A 23,648-nucleotide genomic window follows, 5' to 3' on the forward strand; every position below is an offset into this window, starting at 1 on the left:
AGAGCGAGTACATATATAAAAAAAAAAATTGTTAAGCACTAAATATAGGACTCTCACAGATTCGGCCACCATATGCATCTCTAACTTCCAAGACATTAGTGAATTTTATTCGCTTCCACTCATAAAATCCATAAAGGATTTTAGTAACTTCCCCACCCCGCCTATGACACTTCCAAGAAAGGTCAAGCGGGGTATGTCAAGTCAGAAGTGGGCGCGGCCCATATAAAGGAAGTGCTTTGCCTGAAACCTAAGATGTACTCTATCAAATTGCATGATCCCTCAAGCGGCGAGGATGCAGAAATAAAAAAAGTTAAAGGGGTACCTCACTATAGTTTGAGAAACTATAATCATGAAAAATACAGACAGGTACTGCAAGGGGCGGGGGTGGATAAGGCACGCCTCTATTGCATCCGCACCCTGAAAGGTCAGGTATGCACTACCTCCATTGAGAAGGCGACTTTAAGCGCATTAGAGAACAAAAAAGAGTGCATCTGCTCTCTGATGACAGCATGCCGGGTAATCCTTCTCTTGTTTTTACGAGAGATTATGGCCACCCTGATTTACCTGAGAATCTGCGTCAAATGCGGAGGACATCTCAAACTGCTTCTACTAGTTGAGCCACTACTGCCACTACTGCTAGCACTACTACTACTACTACTAGTACTACTCATAATGTTGTCGGGGATACTTTAAGTGAAAGTGGTGATGAGGGTGTGTATAGTCATGGAACTAGACCAGTGGCGTGTAATCTATGGAGAAAAAGATATAGGAAATACAACGTAGAGAACGTTAATCGATCAAACAAAAGAAAGAGGAGAGAAACCAATGTCTTCCCATCGCGCCAGCTACCAGCAGCGTCAACATCATCTCCACGGTCGCCTTTATCCTCACCCTCCCCACCCCCGAGAATGGCATGGAGATTCCCTCCCCCACCGGGCTGGGTTTCAGACAAAGGAGCCCACGCGAGTGGCTGTAACGGCGACAGAGCTCGCGCTAAAAGCAATCATTGATCTGTTACTTAAAAGCTAAAGCCTAAACCATAACAAGCTCAGTCTTTATCGCAAACATGACGAGCGCGGACGAACATATAATATACCTTAGTAGCCTAGGATGCCGCGATCTTTATCCCGACAACGTGCCAGGTTCATTTAAAAATGAAATCATACCGTTAAATTTACACCCCGACCGAGATTCTCAGGTTGCCCTACACGGTATTTTTATTCCTAGAGAAGTATACACCCTCCATCGAGAAGACAAAGAAGCCATAGTGGAAGTTTACACAGAAACGCTCAATGACACCTCAGGAAAACAGTTGCGGTACTCGCTGTCTCCCTCGAAAAATATAACGAGCAAGCAAATAAGCGCAATTGTGGCTGACCTTAATACATACTGGCAAGCTATATTAAATGGAGTGTTTGGGTTTACAAATTACAAGGATTATTTTGATGGAGAAGGCGGAATACTGAGTTGGACCAAAAATTTTGTATGCTACCACAAACGCTCTATAGATGGCTGCGGTAATCTAAATTATTGCAAAATAAGTTTATTATTTAAGCCCAGATTGGCGGCTATTCTTGGATTTATTCCTAATCATTACTATGATATATTCGTCACGGATGAGGAGTCACATTACTCGCTTCGCCAGGTAACTGCAGAGTTACCGCCAGACCCCCACGCCGACGTGGACTATCTCCACCTCTATTGCGACATAATCCAGCCCACGCGATTTGCTAGCCAAACTGTGAACATTTTAGCCACTCTCCCTTACGGTGGGAGTAACAATTATTACTCAGTGCAAAGACCTCTGTATAAAAAGTTGGCGAAGAACGCTATAGATTCAGTGGCGGTAGTGGTGACGGATCAGTATGGACGAAAAAATACTTTGAAGAAAACCGCTCGGCCACGATCGTCTTGCACATTACACCACCCACCCTCTCTTTAAAATCAGTGGGCCAGCAAAAAACGCTCACTCATGGCGAGACTTTTGCCATGGAAGAGTGTTATGGGGAAGACCTTATCGATTTATTTCCCGCGAGCGAGGAGGAGGATATTTGTGGCCGGTGCGTCAGGATCTGGGAAGACACAGCTAGTGACGCGACTTGTGCGGAAATATTGTGACAAATTCTATCGAGTTCTTATTTGCGGTGCAACACATCATCCCATTCAAGACTTGCCAGAGCTGCAAAATAAAGTAATACTTAGTAAGGACATTATAGACCCAGAACAGGAAATTGATCTCTGTCAGAAAAATAAATCTATGTTAGTAGTATATGACGATAACTTTTTACGCGCTGCCAATGATGAAAGCGTCGCCAACGTTTTTATTAAAGGCAGACATCTTGGCCTTAGCTCCATACTCATTTCTCAGAACTTATTTATGCAGGGAAAGTATGCGCGAAGCATATCCCTCAATTGCACTCATTTCGTTTTGCTTAAACAAAGAGATCTTGGTCAAATTGAACTTCTAGGTCGTCAATTGTATGGTCGTGACAGAGCCCAGGCATTTCTCAGTATCTACAAGCGAGCTGTTGCGGGAAAACCATACGGCTATCTGCTGGCTGACGTCTGCATAACTACCCCCGAGGTCCTATCACTGAGATCAAATATAGCGAACGACGGCTCCTGTGAGGTTGTGTACTCGTGGAGAGAGTGAGCGATATGCTAGCCCATCCAAGACACGTCTTTTAAAGTCACTTTATGAAGACCCTCAAGTACCTGGAGGCTTAAGTGGAGTGAGGCCTTTATTTTTAGCAGCGAGAGCCATTGAACCCGACGTTTCTATGCGCGATGTTGAACAGTTTATGGAAGGTTGCAGAACACACACATTACATAAGATACAACCCAATAAGTTTAAGCTACGCTCTATTCTCAGTCCCAAACCGCGAGTTATCATAGCAGATCTCGCGGACATGAAAGAATTGTCCCGCTTTAATGGAGGTCATAATTACATCTTAGTCTGCGTTGATGCATTTTCCAGGTACGCCAAAGCCCTGCCTCTTAAACGTAAAGATGCAAAATCGATGGTAATGGCAATGAAGACATTGCTAGAGGAAGACGCTGCTTTCAGTGGGGTCTCTAGGCTCTGTGTTGACCGAGGCAAAGAGTTCTATAATCGTCCACTTCAAACCTATTTGCAAAGTAAAGACATAACAATGTACAGCGTTTACTCCCAAGAGATAAAAGCAGCCTTGCTGAGCGATTTATCAGAACTCTGAAAGGTCGAATATATAGGTATATGACAGCTCACAATAAACTCGAGTATATTTCCATCTTGCAGAAGGTACTCGAGAGCTATAACCGCACGCCTCACGCACGTCTAGGAAAACCCCAGCCGAAGTACATGCCATGAAGGACCCGCGAGGAATCATTCGTCAGTTTAAGAAAATGCATAATTATAAAAACAGAGAAAAGCGTCAAGGTAAAGCCAGTCGTGCTGAACATCGGGACTACGTTCGACTCGTGGGCGCGGATAAAGCTTCTAAATTTAACCGAGGCTTTCATATCCAAAACACAGAAGAAATATTTAAAATTGCAAGCGTGGATTATCGACAGTCCCCATTGGGTTATACCTTGCAAGATTTATCCAATCAACCCATCCAAGGCTTGTTTTACAAAGAGGAGCTTATCAAAGTTCAGCTACCGGACGTTTTCCCCGTCAGCATAAAAAAATCGAGAGTGGTGAACGGTCGCAAACAATTTTTTGTATCTTGGTTGGGTTATGATCCGAGTCAAGACTGTTGGATAGACGCTCAAGATATTTCCTAATGACCTCGAATTCACCAACAAGAAGAAAAAAAAAAGCACCTCCCCTCGCCTTTGTTCACAAGGATCTTGTTTTGTTGTTGGCTAAACTCTCCCCGACAAGCGGAAAAAGTAATTGCAGTGTTGAACAAGAAACATATAGATTGCTTGTCAGAAGTGTTTCTAAATTTCCTAAAACTAATCTTACGCGAAATACAAAGATTGTGAAATCCCTGAACAAATATAAAAACACATAGAAACGCGCCAACAAGGGGTTAAGTACACTAAAAAAAAAAAAATACTGCGAACACAGCGGGGCGGTGCTATACTCTCTGTGCTGTTACCTCTGGCAGCTAGTGTCATAACTGGTCTTTTAACAAAATGAAGGAATATTGTCTCATCCCGAAATCAACAGCAGAACAATCTTTACTCAAGTCTTCTACGTGGAGCCGTAACATAAAACGAAACAGAAAGACGGACGAGGAAAAAAAAGAAAAGAGAGTGCGGAAACCGTTGTCGGGTTCGACGGTCAAGGCGTCAACTGCATTAAAAAATATAAAGAGACGCGCGCTGCAAGATGTATTAACCCCAAACAACCACCCGCCATCTATAGCGGCCATAGGTCCTCGCACGACGTTCCCCACCAATACTATCGATTCGAAACCCGCCATAGATAACAGGATTGATGTTAGAATGAAAGCAGCTCAAAGGGATTATGCCAAAGCTTTCTTAGCTCTCATGAAACATACTCCAGGAATTACATGGGATACAAACGGAAATCTTTTGAGCCCCATTAATAATTTTAACGTCATTGATATATTGCAAACCTTAAGTGACGTCAACAGCAAATTAGGCTTCAAAGCTGATGATATACCATTTATTAAAATGCTTTTCCACAACACAAACTTAGATCCCTCATTTATACGCAATAATAAGGCAAGGAAGCAACTGTTTGGAGGAGGTGGGGGAGGAAGGAGAAGTGCCCCAATTTGGGCAAAGCCACGCCCCACGCCTTCTTTCTCCGCCCCCGCGCGGATGCCGGGTATGACGTGGGAGAATTATCGCGTATAAAAAGGATTTTGTTTTGGGGTGGGATATAGACACTTGTGTGACCTCGCGGGACAGGGAGACTCTAAGCGTGAGTAAGAGCGAGAATTAATATATATTTTTTCTATAAACATGTCAGACTATCCCATCATTCCTGTGAAGGGGCGAATGACCGATCGCCAGTTCATTGACGACAGTGTGTGTTTAGTAGCCACCATCAACGCCAGCAGTTTTAAACTTAGCGGTATAGCCAAGGACTTGGCTGAAGTGTATGGGTATGCTAATCTCTTTGAAAATCGGAAACAACTTTATAATTTGAACAGAGTCGTTTGGAGTGACAGACCGAATGTGGGGTCGCTGGTAGTGAAGGAACCACCTACGAAATCAAATTATCCCATTGTGGTGGGTATGGTGACTCAATTTTGTCAGGGTGAATCTGTAGAATATAATGACGTGTCAAGATATTTTATTGAAACCAGCAGAGATATGCATTATGTGAACGGTTTAATGTCGGACACCAAGCAAAGCAGACGCGATAATTTTAAATGTTGCCTCAATGAGCTAGGTGATTATGTAAAGCAGAAAAAAAACATTCGAAAAGTCATTTTCCTACCGGCGTAGGACGAAGGGAAAGATGGATCATGAATGGAACGTGGCCTACTTGAAGGAGTTAAGATCTTTGCCCACCAACTAGATTTGAATAACGTTAAGGTAATGCTCTTGGGGCAGGAAGAGGGACGAAGAATCTCCCGCGAAAGCCTCAACTGCCGGGGATGGGCGACAGACACAAACCACTGTGTAGCTATAAAATGACGCTTTATATTTTTTTAACTAGTGGTCATGCAGTCATCGTCGCGAACAGTGTTTCTTCCGCCTACGGAGGTGAATTTTCAAGTCTTTTGAGTAGCTTTCCACATCAGGTGGGGGTGGTTTGGCAATATTCGAACTGTGCATTTCGCCCATCCTGCAAGACTACATCAAAGAGGTGGCGGTATTTTAGTACGCTCGCAAACCTAGCCAAGAGTGTAATGCCCTTTCTATTCAGAACCGTTAAGCCCTCAGCGCTTAAGTTTACTCAAGATGTTATCCAGGATGTGAGCAGTGGACAAAGAAGTGTGAGAGGCGCTTTAAAGAAAAGAGGTATTGAAGCCTTAAGTGACGTAGGTGCTAGAATTATTAAAGGAGGAAAAAAAGAAGAGTTACTTCGCGAAACAAGAAGAAGAAAAAAATTAATAAAAGGACACGTGGTTGCAAGAGAAAGAACAGCGATGTGTTTGATATAATTTAGTAATGTGGAGGTGCGGTGGACACTCATGAAAAAAAAAGGGGAAGGTGGGAACATTCTGACCCGCGCGCGCGCGCGTGGGCTTGCCATTTTTTTAGTGAGTGGTCTCTTATCAAGTTAACACCTCGCCCGCTCCGCGACCAGTGTCTCCATTAGTATATAGCGGGCGACGAAAGCGACAACAGCATGGCCTCCGCCGCTCCTCCGTTCCGATTTCTGATTATGCGCTCAGTGTGGTTGACGAATTCCTAGAATCAACAGACAACGCCAGGTTGAGAGCTCTATTGCGTCTAAAACTCTTGTCGACATTTTACCTGTAAATTTGTCCAGCCACGCCCGGTTAAAAGATAAGTACCTAGAGTTCCGCGTGCCGGGGGTGAAGAGGGCATTTATCGATCTTGCTAAATTAATTCTTGAGTTGAAATTAAGTGTCACTCAAGCTGATGGACAAACAAAAGTCGAGGAGGCTGTCAATGTCGAATTCTGCAATGGCACTGCTAATACCATGTTCAAATCAATTCAGGTGTATGTAGGCGATCAAATGGTTTAAAGTAACCCATGCTTTAATTACTGGTCATTCCTAAAAATGCTCACCACCTTCTCCACGTTAAAACTCAAATCATTCGGAGAAATAGGAAACCTCCTCAAAGATAACAGGTCGGGTGGAGCAGGCGTAGCTGAAACCTATGACGCCGCATACTTCACTAGCCTTGGGAGCAAATACAAGAGACATTAAAAGATATCAAAGATCACGGTCTTCATCTCACCTTCCCATTAATGTCGGACATTACTTCTTGTGATCAGTATTTATGCGACGACATCCCATTGAGAATAAGGCTTGAGTTAGCTAACGAAGCTTGGTAGTTGAACACTGACGGCGATGGGAGTGCTGTGCGTGCCCATATTGATTTTGCTAAACTTTGGGTCACCAGACTCCAACCCTATCCGTCAGCATTGCTTGCATTAAATAAAGAATTAGAGACAGGAAAAATAACGCGTACAATATTTAACAAGACGTTATATAAAACTCAGCTACTCTCCAAACAGCAGACACGTATTGACTGTGACCAACTGTGGGAAATGTCATTCCAGAGCGTTTATATATCGTTATGGCTGACATGAGGGCCTTTTCGGGTGTATATAATAAAAATGGCTTGTATTTCAAGAATGCTGATTTGTCTGAACTAACAGTCTCTGTCAATGGTATGAATATGTATAAAAATACGGTTTCTTTTCCCCACGAGTGTACGCGAGTCTATTATGTTATTTTAGATAGTTTAGGAGTAGAAAATGACACTTTGCTTGATTACGATAGCTTTAAGAAAGGAAGGACAGTGTTTGTTTTTAGTTTGTTACCGGAAGACATACGAGGCACAGTGCCTCTTGAACACAGTGGAAACTTACGCATAAGTCTTCAGCTTAAAAAGGCTTGGATGAAAATTTAGTAATTATCTGTTTTGGGGATACAAAGGAGTGTTGTCAATCAACTCGAGAGGCACGTGTCTTGCGACACTAGAGCATAATGAATAATCAACAAATTATGAAAGCTCTACAAGGAAAACTTTATCACAATAATATATATTTCTTAGGCTGTCTTCCCGCTGACGATGTAGCGAAATTAAATCTAAGGAGTGAGTCAGACAAGCCCATTGTCTTTATTGCTAATGTGTTAGGCGCATCGCAAGCTTCGAAAATGGGTCACTGGGTGGTGTTCTATGTTAGTGATAAGTGTATATATTTCTTCGACACATACGCCCTGACCCCATCATTATATTCTAAGTACTTTCGAAGTTTCTTAAATAAGCATAAAGATTATCCTGTTTTTAAACTTGCCGCAAGATTACAGTCGGACAAAACTCTGGTGTGTGGCGTGTATTGCATTCAATTCGTATACTTATGTAATAAAATAGGCTTAGAGAGGACTAGTCAGTTTCTGAAAGATAATTATGATTTAGGAAATTTTTTGAAGAATGACAGAAAGGTGTTAACATATGCTTATAGAATGTTTAAAATGCCCCCATGTATAAAAACATTTTGTCAATCTAGTCAAGGACTGACTTACAAGCATTGTATTTCTAAGATATGTGGCTAACTTATTAAATGCTACAATGTGTGTGTGTGTAAAAAATGTAGAGCAGTAGCATGTAGCTTATTCATTTATGGCGTGTGTGTGATATTATATGTACGTAGTTATTAAGAACAGGATTTTTTTTTTTTTTTCGTGCGATGTGACCGGGTGGGTGTGAGTTTGTTCACGCTTTCCTATGTGTAAAAAAAATGTAGAGAAGTAGTATATAGCTTATTCATTTATGGCGTGTGTGTGTAGTTATATGTAGTTATTAAGAACAGGATTCTGTTTTTTTTTTTTTTTTCGTGCGACGTGACCGGGTGGGTGTGAGTTTGTTCACGCTTTCCTATTGTTCGGATGAAGAATGGCTTGTGGTTTTGGGCATGTGCGCGCGTGTTTGCATACATGTGTGGGCGTGTCCCCTATAACCTGGGGTAGCCTCGGAAGAAGAAAAGGCTTGTGGTAGTGTGCGCATATGCCCCAAATAACCCCGGGTAGCTTAATCAGTCCCCTAACGTTGCGAGAGGAGCGTCATGGAGGAAGTCTTCGCCGTCATGAACTTACAACAACAACAACAACAACAACAACAACAGCCCCACGCTGCCGCTGCAACTCTTCATGCTGACGATGTTGACGATCAGATAATGGGTCAAGCCGCATTAGAAGTTGAAGCCATGGATAACACATCCCAAGCTGAAGCCGTGGATAACACATCACATCCCAGAAACGGAGGTGAGATATCCGCCTCTTGTATTTTTTTTTTCTGCGCGCACAAGCGCTGGTGTGTGTGTATTTATTATTCATTGTGTTTAAAAAAAATATATATATATAATATATTTCTTGTCATTTCAGCGGATGTTGGTGGTGGTGAGGTGGGGGATGTTCCAGAAACTCCCAAGTCTACCGGTGAACACATCACGGGCGAGTCATTGGGCAACAACAACAACCGCGGCGCGTTGGGAGGTGTCGGTAAAATGGGGCGGCGTGTGCTGAGGGAAGGACTTCTGCGACTTCTGAAGGATGTGATACCTCCATTACCAGTGTCTCATCTGAAGAACGACCCACCGGACAGCGTAACGCATAGTAAGTATTTTTTTCTTACAAAGAGAGAGAGATTGATTTTTTTTGTCTAATAATGTTTCTCTATCTTTTCATAAGTCCACGGCAACAACAACAGACACGCTTCGGTGATGGTGTGTCTTGACTCTCCGTCGGGCGCTGAATCGCGAGAGCGGCGGCGAAGTCGTCTGCAGCAAAAGATCATGAAATGCGTCAATCACGACTGGAAAAAAAAATGCAGCATATGGCGGAAGTGTTGCGGCAGCTCCAGCAGCAGGAGACGCACCAGAGACGACAAGATCGCGACCGGGGACAAGAACGGCGGCGAAGAATGACAAAGAATAATTTGCCGAAGCAGCAAGAACACCGGGACCCAAGACTGTCTCAGAAGAGCCTCCATAAAGTTGGGAGAAAAAAACTTCAGGTGGCCAAACGTGAGTCGGGTCTCTTCTCCTCAGCAGCGGCGTACGGTCGGGGAAAACCAATGAAAAAAAATCTCTCTGTGACCAAGAAACTCGTCTTTGAAGACCCACCAGCGCGGCGTGCAGCAGCTGCGGCCGCTGAAGAAAATCTCGCGCCACAACCGGGCCCTTCCAATGCGGCTCGTGCGGACGAAACAAATGAAAGCTTCTCAAGCACTGACCTTCCTTCAGCTTTCAATTCTTTGAATTTTTCTCATAGCATGGACGTGAATAATATTATAAATGTTCTTGATGAGAGTCCTATATTTAGTGCTTAGCAATTTTTTTTTTATATATGTACTCGCTCTGTGTGTATTATTTTTTATATATATGTGCTTGTGTTGTGTATTTTTTTTCTTCATTTGTATATGTACTCGTGTTGTCATCCTTTTATGGGCTGTCTTTGGGCATGTACGACATAAGTTTGTAATATGTCTCTTTCAATTAGGATTTATTTTGGGGGAGGGAAAAAAAAAAGGGTAGGATGGGTGGGTTTCCATTGTATTTCTTTGAGCCTGTACGGTGTGAGTTTGTAATATGTCTTTTTTTTTATGGCGATTGTGTGTTTTTAGTTTTTAGGCTTAGCATGTATTTAGTCTGGATTAAGAAAGAACAAATTAGCCTGGATTAAGAAAGAACAAATAAAATAGACTAGTAGGCTTAGCATGTATTTAGTCTGGATTAAGAAAGAACAAATTAGCCTGGATTAAGAAAGAACAAATAAAATAGACTAGATTAAGGTAATATAATAACTCGTCATACCATTTTTTTCCACTATATTTCAATAAAAATGTATAAAATCTACTTTTCCCGTTCCTACCCCCTCACTAAAAAGACAATCGATATAACTCCAGTCAATATGAAAATCAACAGTAACACACACACACACACACACGCATATGCTGGCAAACTGAAAAATCAATAGCGGGTAGAGGGAGAGGGACTGGGTCAGGGTACCCTCAGACTGACCATCAAGACACCGCTCGCGAGGTAGGGCATAGAGGGGACACGCACACATGCTGGCAAACTGGAAAAAAAATCAATAGCGGGAGAGGGAGAGGGAGGGGGAAAGGTAGCCACAGGCCTCCGCCCAACAAGTCACCGCTCGCGCTAACCGATCCCCGGCAGGAGGGTGATGCCCCGGCACGGTGCGAAAGGACCGATCCCCCGGCAGGAGGGTGACGCCCCGGCACGGTGCGAAAGGACCGATCCCCCGGCAGGAGGGTGACGCCCCGGCACGGTGCGAAAGGACGCCCCGGCACGGCGCGAAAGGACCGATCCCCCGGCAGGAGGGCGACGCCCCGGCACGGTGCGAAAGGACCGATCCCCCGGCAGGAGGGTGACGCCCCGGCACAGTGCGAAAGGACGCCCCTAACCGATCCCCTGAACAAGGCACCGCTCGCGCTAACCGATCCCCGGCAGGAGGGCGACGCCCCGGCACGGCGCGAAAGGACGCCCCTAACCGATCCCCCGAACAAGTCACCGCTCGCGCTAACCGATCCCGGCAGGAGGGCGACGCCCCGGCACGGCGCGAAAGGACGCCCCTAACCAATCCCCGGCAGGAGGGTGACGCTCAGGCCTCCGGGGAGACACGATGGCGTGGAAGGTGGTGGGTGTTTGGGGTGGGGTGGGTGGGTGGGGGCAGGGGAATGGTCACTTTGGTTTGTGACCACTCCCCGGTTGGGTAGTGGGGAGGTCCCCTCGGCGGCTGGCTGCCCGCGCGGCTGGCTGGCCGCCCGGCTGACTGGCCGCCCGGCCGGCCGGGAAATTCGACGTACAAAAATTTTTCGACGTCATTTTTTTTTTGGCTGCAAATTCTTGATTATGCTTGCGAAGTTTTTTGGTCCCGTCACTGTCACCATTACCTACTACTCTCTCTCTCTCTCTCTCTCTCTCTCTCTCTCTCTCTCTCTCTCTCTCTCTCTCTCTCTCTCTCTCTCTCTCTCTCTCTCTCTCTCTCTCTCTCTATCTCTCTCTCTCTCTCTCACTCTCTCTCTCTCTCTCTCTCTCTCTCTCTCTCTCTCTCTCTCTCTCTCTCTCTCTCTCTCTCTCTCTCTCTCTCTCTCTCTCTCTCTCTCTCTCTCTCTCTCTCTCTCTCTCTCTCTCTCTCTCTCTCTCTCTCTCTCTCTCTCTCTCTCTCTCTCTCTCTCTCTCTCTCTCTCTCTCTCTCTCTCTCTCTCTCTCTCTCTCTCTCTCTCTCTCTCTCTCTCTCTCTCTCTCTCTCTCTCTCTCTCTCTCTCTCTCTCTCTCTCTCTCTCTCTCTCTCTCTCTCTCTCTGAATTTGTTTTTTTCTTTTTTTATCTCTCTCTCTCTCTCTCTCTCTCTCTCTCTCTCTCTCTCTCTCTCTCTCTCTCTCTCTCTCTCTCTCTCTCTCTCTCTCTCTCTCTCTCTCTCTCTCTCTCTCTCTCTCTCTCTCTCTTTTTTATTTAAACATGTTCAGTACATTAGTACATGGCAGTATTATTTGTCTATGCTAAAGTTCCCCCGACCGTTGGGGAGCTATTTAAAAGCTTCTGCCGATCATATTATACAGTTATATACATGTTTACGGTGGGTGTAGGAGTAGCCACCTGTGGGACGCAGCCTTCATCTGCTGAGTGGACAGTTGTGTCACATCCACATCAGCAGTGAGGTTGTTCCACCACACCACCGCTGCGATGGAGAAGGCACGTTGGTGGGTGCTGGAGCGGGCCATTGGCACTTCCAGGAGGGAGGCGTTGCTCAGCACCGTTCTCGTGCTGCGCTCAGACCTCCTCCAGGTAGCCCTCAGGTCCGTCAGGTGGGGCACTAGGCCCACTAGAGCATACTGAAGCACCGTCAGGGCAGCGACGCGGCGACGGTGCTCCAGGCTATTCAGCTGGTTCGTGGCTGGTCTTGCCCTTCCTTCGTGTGGGTGTTGTTGTTGTTGTTGTCGCTGTGTCTCCCACTGGCTCGGTCGGTGGTGCTGGGTGCCGTTGATGAGGCGTTCAGCCCTCCTCTGCACCTTGTCTAGCAGGTTGAGGTGGCAGCGGGCGCTGGCCATCCAGGTGAGCGGTGCATACTCCATCACTGGACGGACTTGTGCCTTATAGAGGGTGTTCAGGCCTTCAGCATCGAGGAGGTTCTTCATGCGGCGCAGGAGGTTCACCTTCTGGGAGGCTTTTTGCGCCACCCTTTCAAGGTGACGGTCAAACCGCAGCTGGGAGTCCACCTCCACGCCCAGGATGTCGACGCTGGACTGCAGAGGGATGGTGTCATTCCCGAATCTCAGTCTGCCGTGGAGTTGCCTCGCGTCCTCCCGAGAACGTGATATTACCATGGCCTGGGTTTTGTCAGGGGCAAACCTAACTTGCAACCTCTTTCCCCAGGCCATTATGTCTGCCAACTGTCTGTTGACGGACTCTATCACGTCCTGGGCTTCCTCCCTCTTGTATGTTCTGGAGAGGGTGCAGTCGTCGGCGTAAGCGCTTGCTGCCGGGATGGTTTGCAGGAGGTCGTTAAAGTATATGTTCCACAGAATAGGTCCAAGGACGGACCCCTGTGGAACGGAGGCCTCCACCGGGAAGCTGGTCGAGGTGCTTCCGTTGACTGCTACGTGGAGGCTCCTGCCTAACAGGTAGTTTGAGAGCAGGCGCAGCAGGTCCCCCGTGATGCCTAGTTGCTGTAGCTTCGCCGTCAGACCGCGGTGCCAAACGGAGTCGAACGCGCCAGCTATATCCAGGGCAATCACGAGAGAGGGGTGGCCGTCATCAAGGGCGTCATGCCAGGACTTTGAGAGGAGAAGGAGGAGGTCTGAGGTAGAGCGGCCCTTCCGAAAACCAAACTGCTTCGGTGACTGCAGGTGGTTTTCCTCGAGGAAGGATGTCAATTGCTCCCCGATGATCCTCTCAAATATCTTGCTGATGATTGGGAGGAGTGATATTGGCCTGTAATTGCCTGGCTCGGACCTGGGCCCGTACTTATAAAGAAATTTATGTGAGACATAAACTGAAACATATCCGAGTATTAACAATGACGAGACATAACCCCCCTCCTTATGTTTCACCCCCTCAACATAACCAGCTCGACATAAGCGAGTATTAGTACATCGTTGCCAACCCCTGCGCTGCACCTATGAAAGGGATACCAACTCAAAATAAAATGTTGGAATTTGGTATAATTTTGATGTTAAAAGCATATTGACGTATTGGTAATATGTATAAAATAAAATAAAGTATTTTCGGGTATTGTTGACGATGCATAGACCAACATCACATGGAATAATGATAAAATTAAGAACGTAGCCCCTCAAACATGTAAACAAACGTTCCCGCGAGTTTCAAGCTAGCAGGCAGCAGCCATGGCCGCCAACAGCCAGCCACGACCTCTGCAGCCCCTCAGCAGCCATCGAGGTCAGCAGCTACACCAGGAGCTACAGCAGCAGCAGGAGGGACCACAGCCTCACCCCCAGCCACATCAGCAGCAGCAGGAACAGCCGCCCCAGCTACAGCCTCCTCGGCAGACACGTCACCGCCACGCCAATTGGACGCACGCTGAAACGCTCTCCTTGTACAGCTCTATAGGGAGAAAGCAGCCATCCTCAAGGAAATTTTTCCGATAATGGCTGCTCTGCTGAGGCGAAGGCGAAGGCTTGAGGCAGCATTGTCTCGCCTAGCGGCACTCCACCCTGGCTTCAGCAGATGCATAAAGCAGTGCCAGAGACGCTGGCAAACTGTTATGCATGAAGCAAAATCTAAAATTAGTGCCTACCAAAAGGCCAGGAATGGAACAGGTAAGATTTTTCTTGAAATAAAATGGTATTCATGAAGTGCAAGGAATGGCTAACAAGCAAAGTGACAGTCCTGTAAATTTCAATGCTTATTAAGTGCTTGATGGAAATAACATTTGTAATGTATTGCCTTTTCTTTTCAATCAAGGGAATTCAATTGACTTAGCCTTGCACTCATGTACCAATATATATACCTATATATATATATATTCTTCTAGGTGGTGGCCTTCCGCCTACACCCCTCGGGGAGCTAGAGGTCATCATCGCTGATGTGCTGGGAGAGGGGAACGTATCAGTCAATTCTATTGACAGGACAGTGGTGGACCCTTTTCCACTTGACACTGAAGATGTTCCCGAAAATGGGTGGGTAAATAAAACTTTAGTCATGTATAAATATTTACAGAGCCCTTACATGCCTAAGTGCTGCCCCAGCAAAGTTCTCAGTGACTCCCCCCCCCTCCCCCCAATCACCACTTCCCACCTCCACCACGTACCTTTACTGCCTATGACCCTAATTCGGGCAATGTGATTATTGGATACCGGTATACATAATAAAAGATACTTTTGCTGTCTGTGCCGTATAATTAAGTGAAATTTTAAAATTATTTTTCATAAATAATAGGAAAAAGCATTCCTCAGACTGCAGTGTGGTTGTTATTGTTACTTTCTGAAAATATTGATTTTAAAATAATTTTGTCAGCCTTGTGGGCGGCAGGTTCAGGCTAGAATTGCCACCTGGCTTCCCCACCCCATGTGAGGGCTCAGAATATTTACTAAACGTTATTTGTACAATCATTAGTAAAATTTGTTATTTCCGTTCCTTGATGATCGTCGTATTTGTCTACTTTAGCTTGTTTGTATGATACACTGATTTATTATATTTTAGGAATTCTGTACCAACTTTTTATTAAGGTTACAAGCAGACAATATGGATTAACCTAAAATGTCTTATAGGTGTCATTAATTTGTACTAAATGTATTGCTTTATGAAGTGTGTCTCATATGTCTGACATTACTTCATTACCAAAATAAGAATAAATATTCTTAAATCCAAATGTACAAAATATTACTCTAACATGTACATGACATTTCCAAATGATTTATCAGTTGTGTTAGTTCGTTTTACTGAGAAATGCCTGTCAGGTAGATTGTAGATTTAAAGTTCTCCAAAATAGGTCTTGCTGTTACTGTTGAAAATAATTTGCTTTCCTTTTAGAAAACTGCAGTACACAAGGAGGAGGTATTGCTTTCCATCTCCTAAAGTCCACAGTTTTCTGCTTAAAGTATTATTATAGAGTACTATTACATATTATTATTATTTACCCAATACTATCATGCTGCTGTATGCAGTCCATATTAGGGCAATCATGGAATCAAACAGTGAGGAACAATGTGTACAGAAATTTATTCAATTGCTATCGAGAGCTGACTTGATAATGTGTTGAGACATCCTTCCTAGTAATAATAAAATAAAACGGTCTATTAAGTGATTGCAGCTGTAAAGCTGAAAATATACACATTTAAAATACAAATTTTGAAATATATTTGAAAAATGGGAAATTACAATATGAAAAGGGTATAGGTCAAAAAGGGTCAGGTCGCCGCTGATGGCAGGGGTGCAGGTAGGCAGCTGAACAGAGTTCTCCCAGCAGCATGATGGTCGGGCTGGTGTACCTCAGGGCACCTGGGACGTCGGCTGGATAGTAAGGCCGTGTCGATGTCACACTGACCATTTATAAACTTCAGTGTATTCACGGGACCACAAACAAATATCACTGACTGTATTTCACCATTATTAAGCTTGATGTCACAATAGTTTCTTACGATGTTGGGTTTTGATGAAAAGGGAGGGGGATGGAGGGGCAGGGGAGAGGCCAACAGGCTGGCCCCGGGCTACTCCATTCGGAGCGCCGTGACCCACGTCTGACCTCGGTCAGGTCTGCTTACTCATGAACCATGCTAGTTGTACTTAACGACGTAGGCATTACGTACTGAACAGCAGAACACCAAAGCAATGACCTCTGGAACACACTCCTTTCCTGCAAAGGCTTTTCAACCTAAACTGTATTGTTTCCATAAATGGGGATGTAAGTCAAATAACACAAGAAAATTATGAGTGCAGGTACTGATGGATGTATTTTTGCCAGGAGTCTTCAGGTGGATGTCACACCACCTGTCCCTCCCCAACCCAGCACAGACACACCTCAAACCACCACCACACCACCACCAGTAGTTCCTGCCGCTGCAGCTTCCTCCAGTACACCAGTTGGGACCTGCACCATGTTGGTGGATGAGGAGGAGCTGCAGTTCATCCGCCTGAAGAGGGAACTTGAACTGCAGGCTGCAGAGCTACAAGTTGAAATTAAACAGGCAGAATTAAAAAAACTTAAACAAGAAACTGAAAATTTAAAAGTACATAAAACCCTACTCGAACTTCAAGTAAAAAAACTAATGTAACACAAATACACTCCACCATGCCACTACTACCCCACACACTCCACCCTGTCTCTCCTCTCTTTGCAAAATCCATCCTGTTTCTCACACACTCCACCCAGCCTCTTCTCTCACATACTCCACCATGCCTCTACTCTCCTTCACACACTCCACTCTGCCTCTTCTCTCCTTCACACACTCCACCCTGCCTCTACTCTCCTTCACACACTCCACCCTGGCTCTACTTTCCTTCACACACTCCACCCTGCCTCTACTCTCCTTCACACACTCCACCCTGCCTCTACTTTCCTTCACACACTCCACCCTGCCTCTACTTTCCTTCACACACTCCACCCCACCTCTTCTCTCCTTCACACACTCCACCCTGCCTCTACTCTCCTTCACAGACCTCACCCTGCCTCTTCTCTCCAACACATTCCACCCTGTCTACCCTGCCGGTACTCTCTTCTACATTAGCTTTCCTGTAATATATTTTTCCTTAGGATCTCCATTATGTAGTTTTCCTACATAGTTATTTATTATAAAGGAATTTATTTATTTATTTATTGTTAAAAAGGAAATCATTTATTGCTTAATATTAGAAAAAAAGTAAAGGCAATCATGAGTATATTGGCTGTTTTAAACCATACATACTGGTGAAAATTTCTTACCAAATACTGTAATAAATTTATTTGAATACTGAGTATAGCTTCTGCATTTATTAGTGATACGAATGTGGATTTGTAATATATCTATATATATATATATATATATATATATATATATATATATATATATATAAATATATATATATATATATATATATATATATATATATATCTATATATATAAATCGACACACAATAGTATTACAAACACACATAATGGGATGTAGGTGTGTTATTAACCTGTTGTGGGGGCGGGAAGCATCACACAGCTGCACGAGGCTGAGGTTGAGGTCTGTCACTGCAACAAAAATTGAAACATTGCAATAGTAAGATTCTTTAAATGAAAATTTAAAATTAAATACTGAGCAGCATGGAAAGATACAGGCTGATACACAAAACATTTAATTTTGATATTTGTAACTTACATGAAGTGAAGGTTGACAAACTCATCCCTGTAGAGCAGACCTTCCCGAACTCGTCCAGGTACAGGTGGTAGTGGGACAGGTGGGTCCTCATGGAAACCTGCACCATCACCCTCGTCCTCTCCTTCCTCGGGTACAGGGAGGCGTCTGTCTTTGCAGATGTTGTGCAAAATAGCACACACCTACAGACAGAGTTAATATTAACAAGTAATAAAATTATTGTTGTGTAGTGGACGATACAGTATTGAGATGTGATCATCACTTGATTGTCTACATACCTGTATTATTCTACACACATATGCAGGAGGGCTGACTCTGATTTCACCATGGAGCACATGAAATCTCCGCTTCCACTGGCCAATCCCCCTCTCCACTGTGCTCCTTGTCCTTTGTGTGCTCTGAAATTTTAGTTAATGACAATGTAGTGATACTGTAAAATTGCTTTTGCAACTGAACTTAAAACAACTTTCGGATAATCTTAAGAATAGCGGCTCCTAGCGGGTGCGCATTTAGGGCACGGTATGGTGGTAATTAAAACATTTCTAGCACATACGACGGAGTTTTGACAAGCGGACAGGCGTGTTTATGTCACAAGGGGTGCATTTTTCCACGCTGGCCTCACGATTTTTTCCAAGTCGATGGGCGATGAGACTAGCTTGCAGGAGGCTGGTGGAATCCATATGTTTGTTTGTGTGCGTGCAGGTACTGTGACGTACTGTCACGTACAAATTCTGCAGCTTTTCACACTTGTAGGGTTAGGAGGGGTATGACAAGGGAAGAACGAATTATACACGAAAAAATGTATTTGTAATTTATTACGCGTCTTTCTGCCTTCAGACAAGGCATGACACTCTTGCCCAAATTTATTACATTGAAAATGAAGTTGAAATCTAAGCCATAACATAATCTGCTTGGGTTCTCATTGAAGAGCATTGCCCCAGATTTAGGGATTTTTTCACGTTTAGGGATATTCGGGTTTCCTCACCTGCAGCTTGGATACCTTAAATTCCTCACCTCCGTCACTTCTGTCTGTGTCATGGCATTGGAAAGGTGTACCGACTGCGATTATGGCCTCATTGACTTCTGCTTGGTACTCCGGGAAAGCAAGAGACTTGCTTGACTTGTGTTCGCCACAAACAATATCGAGCCGTTGTGGAGGGAAGCAAAGAGAAAAGTGCCCCTCTTTGGCAGGAGGAAGAAGCACTTTGTGGGGTACCTCGCAAGGTGCATGTTTCTTATGGCCTTTAATGACCCTAACAAACGCTTGCATGTCTTCCTTCAAGAGGCAGCTGCACTATATAACCCCTGTAACCACCCACAGGAGACGCATGCTGCATCTACTTCCTCTTAATTTTGTAAGTATTTCTGAGGGCATGCTATATTGTGTGTTGTTAGGTTGTAAAGTTCGGTTGGGATAATTTAAGAAGGAGGGGGTCCAGGGGAGTCGAGAGGCGGTCGTTAGCTGTTAGGTCGTAAGGGTCGGTTGGGGTAGTTTAAATATACTCGACATGCAGTGTGGCCCGTCAAAAAATTATGCGACGCGGGACGGATTGGGAGGGGGTCACTATGCCATCCAATGACACGCCCGACACTCGTCAACAGACCGCCTGCAGCGGCTGCCAAGTTATATTGAATAGATTACAAGAGCATGCGTTAGGGACTTTAATTACTTTCGACAAGGGAATTTTCCCTAATTTGGGGATTTTTCTGGGGAAATTGTGGGGGCCAAATTTTCAGTGATTTGGGCTTTCCCCCCTAAACTCAGCTTCCCCACAGGTCACCAGGCTTGTCTTGGGGGTAGGGGGCTGGGGTGGGAGGAATGGAGCCATATTCTTAAGATTTATCAAACTTTCCTTTAAGAATGTCATGTTTCACACTAAGTTCATTAACCCTACCTATATTACATTTTCCCCCTCATAGACTAGTATGTACTAGCAATACTGAAATTACAAAAAGATCAAGCCTAACTGTAACAACCTAAAATTGCAGCAACCTTTTCTAGACAATACCTTGTCAAGTTTCAAATTAGCAATGCAACGTCATGGGACAACAATATTGTTTCTGTAAGATTTATAATCCTGCAGTTAAGGGTTGTTATGCTAGATTTTCTAATGAACATACAAGGGGTTTTAAGAAGTAAACACAGCCATGATTGGAAAAAGGATGAATGTATAAGAGCACTGTTAGCTAATCATAATACTGTTACCCAAGTTAGCTAATTTTCCTACATTAGTGTAGTTTGCATGGCCTAAGCCTGAAATAAGCAATGATGAAAGATATTACGGCAATCCTATCACAAAGTGGTCCCTATTGTCTCAGCTCCTCTACATGCGCTGGGCTATGTTGCCAGTAATGCATTTTCTGCTGGTGTTACCACAACCTCGACTCCCAAGGAGTGCCAGGCTGCGCTAAGTTTGGTTAGGTTATATTAGGTTATACTAGGCTACGTTATGTTAGTTTAGGTTATGTTATGTTATATTATGTTAGGTTAGGATGGGTTAGGTTAGGATAGTTTAGATTATGTTAGGTTAAATTAGGTTAGGTTTGATTAGGTTAGGATAGGTAAGGTTAGGTTATTAAGCTTGGTAGAGTTGAGGAGTGTGAGTGTAACACCGTGGTAACACTGCAGCACAGAATGAATAAGACTGGCAACCTAGCCCAGCGCGGGTAGAACAGATGAGGCTGCAGGGACCACTTTGCCATAGTAGACATTAATTACAACACGAATGTCGCTGTGTGTGTGTGTGTGCACAAAAACTTACCTATTATAGGCGGACTGTGGGCCCGGCTGAGGTCGTACATAGGGTGTCAGGAGCCACTTCTTGGAGGGGTAGGCACTGTCTCCCAATAAGTGGCATCCTGCAGGGACCATACCCCTCTCGAACCCTGTGAACAGAGCACTTTCACGCAAAATACGTGCGTCATGGACAGACCCGGGCCAGTTTGCAGTTTGGTGTAAAATTCTCCCGTGTGTGTCACATACGACTTGCACATTTATAGAGTGGTGCCCTTTTCTGTTCACATACTCTGCCTCAAATTCCTTGGGTGCAACAATCCTCACATGTGTTCCGTCTACTGCCCCTACCACACCAGGAAATCCCGCAATTTCCTCAAACTCTCGCCGCTTCACCTGAGTTTCTTGCACAGTGAGGGGGAACTTGATGAAGCGTCTCACTATATGAGGCTGTGCAAGGGCGTACACAGTCTCCCGGGTGACCCTGCTGACGGTCTGTTGTGAAGGCCCCAAGTCGTCGCTGCTACACTGCTGCATTTTCCCCGTAGCAAGATACCTCAGTGTTACGAGGACCTTCATCTCCGGGGAGAGGGCTTGGTTCCTGTTTGTAGGAGCAGTCAAGGCCTCACGCACCAAATCAGCCACGAAGAGTATCCCTGCACGGTCCAGGCGGTACCTCTTGATCAATTCCGGGTCCGGAAGTTCATCAAGGACGTCTCTTCGTGCCCGAAAAGTCCTCAGCTGCCGCGGACGCGCACCCACTAGCTCTGCCATCTTGACTGTTATGCCTCGCTTATGTCGACATAAGGATTGCAATGTTACCTCCACCCCGCGCGTAGCTGGCGAGTCAGTTTATGTTCCGCTTAGTTGAAACATAAGGGTTATGCTTCCCTTATGTCTCGGTGTCCGCCATTTTCTTGATTTATGTCTCACATAAGCGAAACATACTCTTTATAAGTACGGGCCCTGGATTTTTTTCTTGTGTACGGGTGTGACTCTGGTCTCCTTCCACTGTGCAGGCCACACCCCGCTCTGCAGGCATCGCCGGAAGATCTGGGCGAGGGGGCTGGTGAGCTCATCGGAGCATCGCCGCAGTAAGTATGGACTGACGCTGTCAGGGCCTGGCGCCTTCCTGGTGTTGACGCCCCTCAGATGTCTCCTGACAGCGTCCTCAGAGATTAGCACACTCTCTAGTCTTGAGGCGATGAGTTGGGGGAGGGTGGGCGGCTGCCTGTCTGGCTCCTGGGTTGTCATCTTTTGACTGAAGTGACAGGCCAGCAGGTCAGCCTTTTCCCGGCTGGTGATGGCCAGGTCTCCGTCAGGTTTCCTCAGGGGCGGAATACGTTCCTGGGGGGTAAGGCCTTGCTGTTCCTTCACCAGCCCCCACCACTGTTTCGGGTCGGTTTGGTTAGAGGATAGCTTTCTCCTCCTGTCGGCATCCCACCTTTCTTTTGCCCACTTTGCTGTCCTCGTCATATTTTTGCAGGCTCGTCTGTGTTGGGCCTTATTTTCCTGCGTGGGGTGTCTTTTATATCTTGTCCAAGCCTTGTGTTTCCTTTCGGCTGCAATACGGCACCTGTACCCGAACCAAGGCTGGTCTTTTGGGCTGGATGAGTAGGTGCGGTGGGGGACGTGTTGCTGCTGGACGGTATTGAGGACAGTGGTGAGGGCGGAGACGTCATGTTGTGGGTCACCGTTAAGGACTGTGCCCCAAGCAGTCGCTGCCAGGGCCTGCCTTGCAGCCGTCCAGTCCGCGCGGTCCCACAGCCAGATGACTCGCTGGTGTTCCTCTTCACGCGCTGGGGCCAGGCTGATGGTGGTGAGTATGGCATTGTGGTCGGAACTGCCCACACGGTCTAGTGGGCAGCACAGCACGCATTCACTCGGCAGGTCTGTGAGGACAGGGTCCAGGGAGCCTCCTCGCTGATGTGTCGGGAACTCAACATGGTTGTGCAATCCATGCACCGCTGTTAGCTCGGTGAAGGCCCTCGCAACCAGGTGTTGATTTAGGTCGCCCACAACCATCGCGTACTGACAGCTGTGGGCAGCCATAAGGTCGTCCAGGTGCTCTGTGAGGTAGGTGAGGGGGGCGCTGCCTTGCCACTGTGGCCGGTACATGGCACAGAGTAGCAGAGCGCTCCTGTCCTCGAGAATGATGCGGAGGAACATCATCTCCATTTCCAGGGGAGTGTCTGTGGTGAGGGCGTCCATCTGCAGGCCGTTTCGGTGGCAAACAGCAATGCCTCCCCCCTGTCCTGTGTGGCGGTCTCGTCTGGCCCAGTGCGAGTACCCGGGGATCTTATCACAGGTGGTGGCACATGTGTCGTCCAGGAAGATCTCCACTGTCACCACTATGTCGATGTGGTGCCTGAGGACGAAGGCGTGTGTCAGCTCCCCGATGTTGGTCCTAAGGCCTCGTACGTTGGCGGACAGAATCTTGAGGCCGCTGGTCTCTCTCTCTCTCTCTCTCTCGCGCGCTGACACGATCACGCGAGAAATTGAGATGTTCGTAGTATATTATTTTAGTGTTTCGTGGATTATGATGGTTGAAGCGTGATGAGGAAGAATGGACTAAAGGGAGGTATATAGGGAGGAGATGGGGTGAGAGAGTGAAGCTATGATGAGCTAGGGGCAGAGAGGCGGGCAGGGCGGAGAACCAATAAAACAAGGAAAAAGTTTTAAATGTCAATACAGCACCAGAGGAATGACTGTCCATAGGGAGATCCTAATTAGCCTCACCGCTCCGACCCTTATGAATCACCAGGTGGAAACTGAGGTCCCATAGGCATGCTTTCTTCGGGGTCCCGGTATTCATTTATTTTTTCCTAACTCTCACAAAATAGCTAATGCAAATTTTATATTTGCATGGGCAGAGAGAGAGAGAGAGAGAGAGAGAGAGAGAGAGAGAGAGAGAGAGAGAGAGAGAGAGAGAGAGAGAGAGAGAGAGAGAGAGAGAGAGAGAGAGAGAGAGAGAGAGAGAGAG

The 23,648-nt window shown here is 45.8% G+C and overlaps 2 protein-coding genes and 2 long non-coding RNA genes across 4 annotated transcripts; 2 read left to right on the top strand and 2 right to left on the bottom strand.

Annotated features, from left to right (window-relative positions):
- The first annotated feature begins 7,571 nt into the window (after nt 1-7,571).
- On the top strand, nt 7,572-9,764 carry LOC126993208 (uncharacterized). Its single transcript, XM_050852073.1, has 4 exons — nt 7,572-8,873; nt 8,994-9,224; nt 9,300-9,393; nt 9,737-9,764. The coding sequence occupies exons 1-4, from the start codon at nt 8,675-8,677 to the stop codon at nt 9,762-9,764; spliced, it is 552 nt and encodes a 183-aa protein (XP_050708030.1). The 5' UTR covers nt 7,572-8,674.
- A 4,559-nt stretch (nt 9,765-14,323) lies between these two features.
- LOC126993206 (uncharacterized) lies at nt 14,324-16,833 on the top strand. The gene is made up of 3 exons (XR_007747500.1): nt 14,324-14,411; nt 14,627-14,771; nt 16,556-16,833. It is a non-coding gene; the product is annotated as an uncharacterized LOC126993206 (long non-coding RNA).
- A 928-nt stretch (nt 16,834-17,761) lies between these two features.
- Nucleotides 17,762-18,322, bottom strand: LOC126993207 (uncharacterized). Its single transcript, XR_007747501.1, has 3 exons — nt 18,210-18,322; nt 17,935-18,113; nt 17,762-17,807 (listed from the first exon to the last, which is right to left on the bottom strand). It is a non-coding gene; the product is annotated as an uncharacterized LOC126993207 (long non-coding RNA).
- Nucleotides 18,323-19,692: 1,370 nt separating this feature from the next.
- LOC126993203 (putative nuclease HARBI1) lies at nt 19,693-21,439 on the bottom strand. Its single transcript, XM_050852071.1, has 3 exons — nt 20,958-21,439; nt 20,694-20,719; nt 19,693-19,721 (listed from the first exon to the last, which is right to left on the bottom strand). The coding sequence occupies exons 1-3, from the start codon at nt 21,437-21,439 to the stop codon at nt 19,693-19,695; spliced, it is 537 nt and encodes a 178-aa protein (XP_050708028.1).
- Nucleotides 21,440-23,648: the final 2,209 nt, after the last annotated feature.

Source organism: Eriocheir sinensis, unplaced genomic scaffold (assembly GCF_024679095.1).
Source record: "Eriocheir sinensis breed Jianghai 21 unplaced genomic scaffold, ASM2467909v1 Scaffold583, whole genome shotgun sequence".
Taxonomy (NCBI): domain Eukaryota; kingdom Metazoa; phylum Arthropoda; class Malacostraca; order Decapoda; family Varunidae; genus Eriocheir; species Eriocheir sinensis.